Consider the following 12,363-nt stretch of genomic DNA (forward strand, 5'->3'; position numbering starts at 1 on the left):
GCTGTACCCTGGCTGCGTGTCCTTCTGCGCGCCCCCCCCCCCCCAATACCACTCCAGCCAGAGCATGTTACTAGTTGAGAGCCAGCCCAAACTCGGCCTTCCGTGGTGCCTGTCGAGGTGCGTACGCAGCTCTGGAACAGCAGCCTGCTGGAGTGCAGTATAGCTGGCCCCGTGTGCCAGACGCTTCAGAAGCGCTGCGGAAACTCCCGTCACGGGAGGATGCGGAATCCAGAGGGGAGCCAGGTTTTTTTGGCTCCCCGGTAATGAGCATCTGCTCTGGAAAGGAATGTTCTCGCTTACTTGGTAATTGTTTGTATAAAACAGCTGGTTTTTACATCCGTATTATTCTGTCCAGTGGAAAGGGACCTCAAAAACCTTGTGTACTGCAGAGAATGTGAATGTGATCCATCTAGTGCTGGAGTGCACTGGGCTGACTCTGGCACAGAGGTAGCATGGTATGTTACCGGGCAAGGGAATCAGAGTTTGCCACTCCAGGTCAGATGTTTGCGGCTAGCCAGCAGTTTGTGTAGGAAGCATGTCTCTTGCTCTGTGGCAATCCTCCTGTCCTTGCCCTGAAGCGCTTACAGTTTAACTAGAGCTACTGGCAACCCCAAGGCCAGAGTTTCCATTTTAGCCGATGAGGTGATTCTGGTGCTTGCACCAAATCTCCACTGAGTCACTCTTAAAACCTGTAGAGTTCACCTTATATCTGATATGGGACTTGCCCTGCTGTGTGTGTTAAAATGTGCCCAAAGAGAGAAACAAAATGGTGGTTGGAGTTGGTGTTAACTTTTGAATGAAATGAGACAAAAAGTTAGCACCTCCAGGTGTTCCATCAAGCATGATTTAGTTTCCACACTAGGTCATTAGGGGCAGTGTGGGCAGATGTTACATCAGCAAAATATGTGGGTGAAGATGCTTTTAACAGCAAAAGAATGACAAGTCCCCTTGTGCTGTAGCAGATAGCAGCGTTCTGAGTCACTCTCGGGTCATTGGTGGGTGACTCTGACATTCCACATTGATCTCAGCCCCATATGTCTCAGCTGCAGAGTCGTGCCCCTTCCTGGCAGGCCCAGAGCAGCCATGTCAGATGCAGCTCCTGGACCTGACTGGCAGATACACAGATGTATATCTTCCGGGCAGCAATTCAATAATTAATCTGCATTGTTCCCATGTAGTTCAGGATTATACATTTTTAATTGATTCTCCCAGGCAATTGCACCATGTGCTGCATTGCCTTTGAATTTTTGCCATGTGCTAGTTGAGGGAATTTGGGGGTTGGTAACAGATGCCCACCATTAGTATTACTAGTTAGAACTTTAATTTATAAGCCTTCAAGGTCCTGTGATTCTCAGTCGCCTATGAGAGGTAACAGTGTCTTTGATGTTAAAATCCTAATGTCATGCAGGTGGGACCATACACTATTCTCCTGAGTCTTCGTTGTTCTTTGTGCATCTGAGTGCTTTTCTGTTCCCACCTTATATTCTTAAATAAAACATGATCTGGCTGTTGAAGTAACTGCTGATATAGCATACTTGGGTTTCTCCAAGGCATTTGCCCTAATACCACATGATACTTTGATTAAAAAATTTGAATTATATGGAATTAACACATTAGATGGATTAAAAATTGTCTCACAGACAATCCCAAAATGTAGATGATTATAGAGAAGTATCAATAATCAGGGCTGTTTCTAGGAGGAGGACAGCGTACTGTTAATTAATTGAATCACCTGGTTAAATGGCACAATCCAATAAAATGTACTTTAATATAGGCAAATGCAAGGTAAATGCATCGGGGAACAAAGAATGCTGATTATAGATACAGGATGGAAGGCTGTCTCGGAAAGCAATGAGTCAGAAAAGCATTTGAGTGTCATTGTAGATAATCCTCCCACCGTGAGCTTTCAGTCCAGTGTTGTGGCGAAAAGGGCTAATGGGGCCCGTGGGTGTATTTAAAAAAAGGGAACATCGAATCGAGGTAGGGAAGTGGTCTTGCCTCCATACACAGCATTGGTAAGATTGCTGCTTGGATACGGTGTCTAGTTCTGGGGATTACACTTCAAGAAGGATGTGGAGATACTGGAGAGAGTTCAGCGGAGGACCACAAAAATGATCCGGGGGCTGGAAGGCTTAAGGAGTTAAATGTATTCAGTGTACTGAAGAGAAGGTTAAAAGGTACTTGATCGTGGTGCATAGGTGCTGCTGACGCATGGAAAAGAGATCTGATAGTGAGAAGCTTTTCAACCTTGCTGACAAAGGCACAAGAAAATTCAATTCAACTTTGATATCAGATGCAGCTTGCTAGCAGTGAGGGTGATTAAACATTGGAACAGTTTACTGGGGAGGCAGTGGGCTCACCAGCTCTTGGAGTCTTTATGACAAGATTAGATATCTTTCCGAAAGTTGTGTCTGGGAGAGGTTTGCAGTCTGGGGACGGTGGACATGGGTGTGGGCTGGATGTTTGTGGTGGTCCCATCTGGCCTTGGAGTAGGGTGACCAGATGTCCCGATTTTATAGGGACAGTCCCAATTTTTGGGTCTTTTGCTTATATAGGCTCCTATTACGCCCCACCCCCTGTCCCGATTTTTCACACTTGGTGTCTGGTCACCCTACCTTGAAGTCTCAAGCTTCAGAGCTTCAGCATGTCACCTGCAAGGGTCAGGAAGGAATTCTCTTCTCCCCCCCTCCCCTCCCAAAACACACATTTGCAATCTGGGTAGTTGTTTTTTCCACCTTTCTCTGAAACATCCGAGATCGTCCACAGCTAGAGACAGAATGCCAGTTGGGGTAGGCCAATGGTCTGGGCTAGTCCAGAGAATCCTATTTCTAGCTGCCCAGCTGGTGTCTTGCTCACATGTTCGGTGTCCAGCTGACTGCCAGTTTTGGGGTCAGGAAGGAATTTCCCCCCAGGTTATATTGGCAGGGACCCTTGGGGGTTTTCACCTTCCTCTGCAATGGGAGGCCCGGGTCACAGGCTGGGATCCTCAATGCATATCTCACCTGATTTGAGCCCTTGCTGTTCCTGAGGCCTCAATCTCTCCTGTTCTCAGCCTGGGACACACAACAGTTACTCTCCTGCTGACTAAATTGTGTTAGTTTAACAAACCTCACTGGGCTCCACGTCGGGGTGACATGTTATGGCCTGTGAAAGGCAGGAGATCAGACTAGATGATCTCATGGTCCCTTCTACCCTTAAGCGCTGTGAAACTCGTGCACTATTTTCCCCTTAAAGATGCAGTTTCTTTTCCTGTGCAGTGAAGTCAGTCGCCTCCAGTTCCCCCTTGAACTGATGCTTCATGGTTTGATTTTTGCCCTTGGCAGTTCCTTCCATAATTCAGATACCAGCGGTAGGAAGAAATGTTTCTAGGGTTGCTCGGAGGCTAATCCCCTCAACTTCAGCTCAGGGGAGAGGTCGCTTATTGTTCAGCATTAACTCAAACTCTCTGCTGGTTCTGCAGTAGTCTCCTGGTGAGCAGCATGCAGATGCTCGTCTGTCCACGCAGGCTGTGTGCTCACTGCCTCCTGGCCCTGGGGCAGCCCAACGGTTCTGGAGTAACAGCTACCTGAGATTGTGAAGGTGTTTAGTAGCTGCTGTTGCCCTTGCGTGTTGTGCTGGCTCCCATCAATCCTCACACGGTGACTTAAGAGCAACACAAGGTCTCTCCAGTGAGATTCTGCAGCGAGCCGGCCTTTCTGTTTTCCCCCACCTGTCCCCTGACAGACTGCTGATGGCAGCAGGGGCAGAAGGCACGCCTCTTAGGGTGCTGCCCCGATCGCATTGTCAGGCCCTAGCAACCTCCCAGGTTGGGGCGAGGTGAGGGAAGTAATTGTAAGTGGCCATCAGAGGCACAATGGCTATTAGCAGCGTAGACACAGGGATATGTCCAGTCAATTGCTAGACGGATGAGGCTGGTGGCAAAGGACTGAAATCAGGACTTAATTTGGCTCCCACTGGGGGAGAGGTGGCACTGCTGTGTAATAAGCTAAGAACACTGTTTTTTGACCTGGTCCATGGGATATTTACTGTATGATTGTCCTGGACTAAACCCCTGGGGGGGCTGGGAACCGAACAGGAAGGAAAGACGATGACTTGAGATAAGACCTCTCTCAGCAAATACCAGGGGGTGGTTTGAGTCAATGCAGGAGCCTTTTGCTTTGACTCTACCCCCGTGAGGAAACGGGTTTGGGGCAACAGGTCCCACCCTGGGAAACTAAGGGCCTGTATACACTAGAAGCGCCAGTTGTGCAGAGAACAGAATAATGCTGTCAGCAGCGTAATAAAACCACCTCCCCAAGAGAGGCTTATTCACACCCCAAGCAACGTAAGATAGACTGACACAACCCTTGTGTATTCAAGCCCTGAGACAGAGGGCTGCTGTCTGGATTTAAGGACAGAGGAGAGCAAAAGTGAACCCAGATTGTGGAGTTTGGGGTGTCTGGAAAGTTAGACCTGCCTAGAGTTTCTGCTAAGGAATGGCGAGCCCCTGCATTTACTGCTGGTCACAAGCTCCAGACGGGAAGAACTGCAGGTACTGAGTCCAGCTGGCTCTGCTGGGTATCTATGGTGTATGCACCGGGCGCTTTGCAGCCCGCGGCCTGGTCTGAAAGTGGGAGAACCCCGTCATTCCACCCCAGGAGAGGTGAAGGCACAAGGCCGGAGCTCTGAGTGGACAGAGCTGCAGCTAGCCCTGTAATGGTGACACCCATGTTTGGCTGCCCTGCAGCCTTTCCCACACTCCAGCCCGAGTGCTCAGGGATGTATCCAGTTTCCTTCTCTGAATAGATGTGGGTGACTCTAATTGTTCTCAAGCTGCTGTAGGAGTGGTTCTCCCTGCAAGTGCAGCAGTGTTCACTTCCCAGAGCACTTCAGCTAAATTAGTCATGTTTGTTTACTTGTTTGTCATTTACAGCCAGGAAAGCCAGTAATGGAGAGCAGAGCCCACGCAGAAAATAAGCGTCTCTCTCCTCTTTCCCAGGGCCGCTGTCCTGTCAATTAGTTGCTGTTACTACCTGTATTGCTAGGAAAAGCTTCCCATTGTTTACAATGAATGTAGGCTAATGATTCCGCAAGGCGCATCCTCGAAAGCAACAATCCAGTCACACTGAAAAACAGGCCCAAGATGATGCATAATAAATACATGTAATCCATGAACATCCCCTTTGCCGGTTGCAATAAGCCATGAAGGGTTGGCCTGCACGTCTCTGGCACTGACAGATTTTTCTGCCATGGCACACTTGGCATGTGAGATTTGTCTCTGCACATGGTGTTGGGATACTCTTGGCGTGGAGTACGTTGCTTGGGAAAGCCGGGTGAGACTCCGGTCTGAGATTTCACTGGTTACTGGGTGACACCCGCACTGCACCTTTTTTGGCGGTAGGGAGAGCGTGTACTGGGAAGCCCCGAGCCCCAGTTTAAGTAGCAGTGTAGACGGTGAGGCATAACTTAGGCAAGTAGAATACAGACACGCCTGAAGGGTTTGTAACCTACGTGGTCCCCAGTTGCCCAAGCCGTGCAGCCCATCCGCATGGCTGTTTTCACCTGGGTAGTGTCCTGCTGTCTCCCTGCTGCTGGAGCCTTTGCCCACCCCAGGAAAAGCACATGGCATCGGGAACAGCTCTGGCAGGGGGGAAAGACTCCCACAGTGGGGAAAGGCTCAGCCTCCCCCCTGCCAGAGCCTTTCCCTGGCACGTGTAGCTAGCCTGCTTCTCACTGCGGTGTGGAGCTACCCCGCTGAAAGTGGGGTGCAGTGCAGATGTAGCCTTGAGGGAAAGCTCATGAGTTTATCCAAGTGACAAGGGATTGCAGAGACACAGCCTAGATCAGCCTTCGGCTGAAAACTTAAGCCAAAGCTTTTAAGGGGTTTTTACTCAATAGCTTATAAATAAGCGACCTGCTTCTGCCCCACTCTCGACTCCCATTTACTGGGCCAGGCCAGACATAGCAGCCTGAAGAAAATGCCCATCCCATAGACAACACTGAAGGGGGAAAAATCTTAATAAAGCGACTTGGAAAAACCAACTCCAGATATGTGGTTCTAGCGTGCGTTTCAAAAGAGAACTCACCCCAACGTTTGAAATGCGCTGGAGCTGCTGTTACACTGCCTGGCATGGACAGCTTGGACCTGGGGGCATGTAGAGAACAGTTTGAGATGTCTATGGGAGGAAGGATTTGCTATAATGGTACCTTCAAAAGCTGTCTAGTCATTTTTACCAATAGCCTCTTACCCTGAAACATCTGGGAGTAAACTCCCTGCTCTGATTTGGTCTCCTAGCTCCTGCAGGATATTTTCACTGTACACAAACCTGTTTGTTGGGCTCCAAGAGGTTTGACTTGTTTCTGGTAGAGCCAATAGCAGAAACATCAATGTGGTGGACCGCGCCATAAGGTCCTAAAGGACTTGATGGAGCCAGAGGTGGGGGCTCTGGGGAGGCATTATGGGTTGATGATGCTACTAAGTTACACATGTGCATAAGGGTTTGCAGGCTTGAGTCATTGGACTGCAAGTTCCTAAAGTCTGGGGTTGTGCCTGGCTCTGTCTGGAGAAGTGCAACATTCAGCCTGGTGCTATATAAACGAGAGAGAATATGATTTTAATAGTCTCTTGCTGCTAGCCTCTGATTGTAACCCAAAATCGTTTAGAACTTTGCTGATGCATTTCTTCATTCTGAAATGAATTTGTTCATCCAAATCATATTAGCAGGGTTACTTACAGCCAAGTGTTCTGCAGAGTGGTTATAAAACCATGTAAATTGTACCTAAAGTGTAACACATTCAGTAATTTATAAAATGAATGGCCATGAAGATGTTATCCCATCAGGGACTTGGCAGCATGTGCTTGGCTAAGAAATTAAAAGCTGCCATACGTGTCTGAGAAATTGATTTACCTTCCTGGCTAACCCACTTAACAAACACTTCTGTACATAAATAAGTGAATTCCCTGTAACATTTGACAAACCTGCACTCTCGCTGCCTTTTAACTTCAGGAATCACAGGCTGCTGGCTTCCTTGCGGCTGCAGGATTTCCAGGGCTTTGATTTGGTGATCTACTTTTAAAAAGCAATGAAGGGCCACAGATCTTAGTTCAAAACAGAACATTCCCCTCCAACAAAAGTGTCTTTGCTGCCTGCATGGGAGGCTGCGGGCTGTACTTAATGAAACTCCGGCACCTTCCATTGCTCCTGCGGTTTTTGTGCGATTCACTTGGAAGCGTCTCTTTAAGAAGGCGCTCTCCTTTTAGCACTTGTTGGCTGTAGATCAGTTTGCTGAATATCCTCTATCTCTGAACTGTGGAGAAATAAGCATGTCTGCCAGGCAGAGACTGTCTGTTGCTACCTCTGGCTTGCAGTGCACTCATTTCTCACCCCCACGGTTCATGGAAAAGCTTTTTTGAATTAAATTCCTGCATAAATTCTCCAAGCCATTTCCTGTGCTTGTTCTACCTGGGGCGGATGATCGGATTCCTGTCGATACTTTCTACTCTGTTATGCTGGAGTAAATGGGAGTAACTCCATTTGACTTCAGTGGAGTTACCCTAGATTTGCCCTGGTGCTGCTGAGATCCGAATCCGTCCCGTAGTTTGCAAAGTCCTTGGGATCTTCCAGGCTGGAAGGGGGACTAGAATGTTGATTGAATTGTTATGAAGTCGGCTAAGAGCTCACTGTCAGACTAGCCAGCATCCAAAATAGAACAGAAATAATACTCAAGTCTCTGATTTTTCTGATCAACAGGTAGAAACTGAAGATGAGAAGAGGCGTTTTGAAGACGGAAAAGGGAGATATCTTCAAACGAAAGCCAAAAGGCAGGTGCAGATGCAACCGCTCACTCAACAATGACCCTTCATCTTGGACCTAAATATTTACGGCAGAGCCACCTAGAAATAAACATATCCACTTTAGAAATATTTACTTGGACAAATAAAACAAACCTTTCACTAGTGTTGTGTGAAGTGTTCGCAGAGCCCTGTGTATTCATTGATCCTGTAGCTGTGCAAATGGATGCAGAATTCACTCTGTGCTGCAGAATTGTACTCCAGAAGATAAACTTTCTTTTTTTTTTTTTTTTAAGGAAGTGAGCCTTTCAGATGTGACTCGTGTTGAGATGGAGTGTTTGTCTTTTTGCGTTCACACGTAAACTGAAACAATCATTCTGAAGTCTGAGCTGTGCCACCGTTTGTCACAATTGAATGTTAAATCTGAACCGTAATGATGCCAGTTTAAATCAGTTTTTGAATTGTTAAACTATTGATCAGTTTAGCAGAAACATCCAGTCTAATATGTTTGTTCCATAATTCCAGGCAAACTGCTGTGCCTTTCTGGATGCCAAAGGCCCATGCTAGCTTCCCAAAGGCCAATTTCTGCAGTACAGTTATCAGTTTTTAAAAGCACATTGAATATGTAGGAGCAGCATAAAATTGGATTTAATGTCCAAGTAAATACTACTAGGTTACTGTACACAGTGTATTATTTATTCCGACACAATTCAATAAAATGGCTCCAGTCTGCCATCGATAGAGTGGCACAGAAAGCAACGGGCATAGCAAAGAATACACAGGGCCTTGACGCTTTGTAATGCAGTGTTGATCTACAGTATGTCCTAAAATATGTACACCAAAGCTTATTTATAATACTCAAGTATAAATGCTACTCAGTATTGTATGGGACTCTCAAGTCATTCCATTCAAATCTATGTAATATTTATGTGCACATCGAAGTTATTTAAGGTGCACTGTGACATAAATAAAGTTGGTCGGTCGTCAGTTGAAGAAAATAATAGGGTGTCAATTTTCTTTTCAGAAATTGTGTGTGGCCTAAATAATTATTCCAAGGCGGTGTGCCAGGAGTTTTCTCTTCAGGGTTATAGTTGGGTTAACGTGCCCATTGAATTGAATGGGGAATGCCCCTTGAACAGAAGCTACGGGACTAAAATGTGCAGTGCTCTTCATGCTGAGTGTCTTGGGCTAATCCCTGTGGAATTCATTAGCGTCATTACATGTTGTGGTTAAGGGTTAAGAAGCTCCCATTAGAAGCTGCATCGAAATTATAACTCTAATCTCCTCAATAAACCAGGTAAAAGAGGTGAAAACACCCAGCCTTGGCAGGTGTGTGCGCCAGTCAGAGAATCCTGGAAATGTCGAGCTGGAAGGGGCCTCGAGAGGTCATCTAGTCCTGCCCCTGCGCTGAGGCAGGACCATGTAAACCTCAACCAGCCCTGGCTGGTGTCTGTGTAACCGATTCTTAAAAGCTCCAGTGGTGGGGATTCCCCAACCTTGGACGCCTGCTCCAGAGCTGAACTCCCCTGAGAGTGAGCGAGTTTCCGAATATCTCCCCTCAATCTCCCTTGGTGCAGATTACGCTGATGATTTGTCCTATCTTCAGTAGACATGAAGAACAATTGATCACCATCTACTTTGTAATTTCTCTTGACATACTTGAAGACTGTTAGCAAGTGTGTGTCTCCCCCCCCTCCCAATGTTTTCTCAAGACTAACCATGCCCAGTTTTATACAACTTTCTTCACGGGTCAGGTTTTGTAAGCCTTTTATCACCTTTTTTTGGGGGGGGGAGGGCTCTTCTATGGACTCTCCAGTTTGTCCACTTCTTTCCTACAGTGCGGCGCCCAGAACACAAGACTCCAATTGAGGCCTCATCAGTGCCGAGTAGAGTGGGACAGTTACCTCCCATCTTACCTACAACAATCCCATTAATACACCCCCGAATATTCACCTTTATTGCAACTGCATCAGATTGTTGACTCATCCAGTTGGTAATCCACCATAACCCTCATATCCTTTGCAATAGTACACTCAGCCAGTTATTCTTCAGTTTGTAGTTGCACATTTGATTTTTTCCTTCCTAAGTAAATTTTGCAGATTTTATAGGAATAGTGTCCACTCCATTATCCAAGTCATTAATGAAAAATATTGACTAGAACTGGACCCAGGACAGATCCCTGAAGTACCCCTCCCAGTTTGATAGCAAACCATTGACGATTACTCTTCGAATAGTCTTTCAAACAGTTTTGCACCCACCTTGTAGTAATTTTATCTAGACCACATTTCCCTGGTTTGTCCATGAGAATATCATGTGGGACTGTGTCAAAAGCCTGACTAAAATCAAGCATGTGTACAGCTTCCCCACATCCACTAGGCCAGTTCTTCTCAAAGCTGGTCTGCCGCTTGTGCAGGGAAAGCCCCTGACGGTCCGGGCCGGTTTGTGTACCTGCCACATCCACAGGTTCGGCAGATCGCAGTTCTCACTGGCTGCAGTTCGCTGCTCCAGGCCAATGGGGGCTGCGGGAAGGGCGACCAGCACATTCTTCGGCCTGCGCTGCTTCCCGCAGCCCCATTGGTCAGTGGGAGCCGCGATCGGCCGAACCTGCGGACACAGCAGGTAAACAAACTGGCCCGGACCACTAGGAGCTTTCCCTGAACAAGCGATGGCCCGACTTTGAGAAGCACTGACCTAGGCCAGTAAGCCTGTCAAAGAAGGAAATTAGGTTGGTTTGGCATTTGTTCTTGACAAAAATCCATGTTGGCAATTACTTATAATCCTGTTATCCTCTAGGTGCATACAAAACAATTGTTCAGTAATTTGTCGCAGTATCTTTCCAGGTATTGAAGTTAGGCTGGCTGGCCTATAATTTCCTGGGTCCTCTTTGTTCCCCTTTTTAAAGATAGGTGCTATGTTTGCTCTTCTCCAGTCCTCTGAGACCTCACCTGTCCTTCAGGAGTTCTCAAAGATAATCACTAGTGGTTCCAAAATTGCTTGAGCTAGTTCCTTAAATACCCTAGGATGAATTTCATCGGGGCCTGCTAACTTATCAAAATGCTCTTTAACCTCTTCTTTCCCTATTTTAGCTGTGTTCCTTCTTCCTTGTTTATTTTTATTTTGTTAAGTACCTGGTCACAGTTTATCTTTTTAGTGAAGACTGAAGCAAAATATACATTAAACACCTCAGCCTTCTTGATGTTGTCCATTATTGGCTCTCCTTCCCCACTAAGTAGAGAACCTACACTTCCCTTTGGCTTTCTCTTGTGCCTAATGTATTTATAGAACCTCTTCTTATTGCCTTTTATGTCCCTTGCTCGGTGTAACACTTTTCGTGCCTTAGCCTTTCTGATTTTGTCCCTACATGCTTCTGCTGGTCTTTTGTACTTCTCAGCAATTTGTCCATGTTTCCACTTTTTATAGGATTCCTTTTTGATTTTCAGGTTATTAGAGCGCTCCGAATGATGCTAGAGTGCCCTATTACTATTCTTTCTATCTGTCCTTCATATTGGGATCGTTTGCTGTTGCACCTTTAATATTGTCTCTTTGAGAAACGGCCACCTCTTCTGAACTCCTTTCTCCCTTCGATTTTCTTCCCCTGGGACCTGACCTACCAGTTCTGAGTTGGTCTGCTTTTTTAAGTGGTGTTGTAGGCATGTTAGTCCCAGACACACAAGGCGGGTGAGGTGATGTCTTTATTGGACCCACTTTAGAAGTTGGAGTAATAAAAGATATTACCTCACCGACCTTGCTTTTTTTTAAATCCTTATGCTACTCTCACTCCTTCTTTTCCTTGAAATCCTCATCTTGTGATCACCTTCACCCAAATTGTCTTCCTCCTTCAGATTCTCAACCAGTTTCTCCCTGATAGTCAGAATTACGTCTAAAATGGCTGTCCCCCTCCTTACTTCCTCCACCTTCTGAAACCAAAAGTTGTCTGCAATACATTCCTAGAAATTACTGGATATTTTGTTTTGTCCGGTTGATCAAGGATATGAACCATCCTGATGTTAATATAGAGCGCTGTAATAGCAGAATTATGAACAGAGGTAATGACTAGTACATCAATTGCACAGGGAGTCACAGGTCAGAGCAAATTTTTATGGCCCATATAAATACTTAGTACGGGTTACACAAGAAAGCCTGGCACGTCCTTAAAGTCTATAGCACACTAAATCTCACTGCTCTATGGAGTCCTGAGGTACTGCTGTATAGAAGTTGTATGCCAATTAAAGTGAATGAGTCAGAAGTTAAATTATGACCTAAACCAATTGAAATACAGTAGCATTACTTTGTGGAGCAAGTACCAATATCACTTTGGTATTTTCATGTTATTGTACATTCATCTCAAGTGGCCCAGCTCTCATGTTGGATAGACTCTTCCATCCAACTTTTTGGCTTCCTTGGCAATGAATGTTGCCCTGGATTTTCTGTTGTCCTAAACTAATGCATTTTTCTTTAGCAATTTGAGATGGGGACTCCAGAGCTCTTGTTAAGAGTGGATTTATCATTTCTATAGCCATCAGAATTCCATCCCAATTCAACATTAAACGTGAGCAAAGAGTGAACATCATGAGAGATCTTCAGACCTGTTT

The 12,363-nt window shown here is 46.1% G+C and overlaps 1 protein-coding gene across 3 annotated transcripts in view; it reads left to right on the forward strand.

Moving 5' to 3' along the window:
• Nucleotides 1-8,774, forward strand: part of ACOT7 (acyl-CoA thioesterase 7) — a 99,650-nt gene extending 90,876 nt beyond the window's left edge. For all 3 annotated transcript variants that reach the window (XM_034753180.1, XM_034753177.1, XM_034753179.1), the window contains one exon: nucleotides 7,731-8,774. In XM_034753180.1, coding sequence (XP_034609071.1) covers nucleotides 7,731-7,835 — 105 coding nt within the window. In that variant the 3' untranslated portion in view covers nucleotides 7,836-8,774. The remainder of the gene's footprint in view (nucleotides 1-7,730) is intronic.
• The last annotated feature ends 3,589 nt before the right edge of the window (nucleotides 8,775-12,363 follow it).

The sequence above is a fragment of the Trachemys scripta genome, chromosome 19 (assembly GCF_013100865.1).
Source record: "Trachemys scripta elegans isolate TJP31775 chromosome 19, CAS_Tse_1.0, whole genome shotgun sequence".
NCBI lineage: Eukaryota > Metazoa > Chordata > Testudines > Emydidae > Trachemys > Trachemys scripta.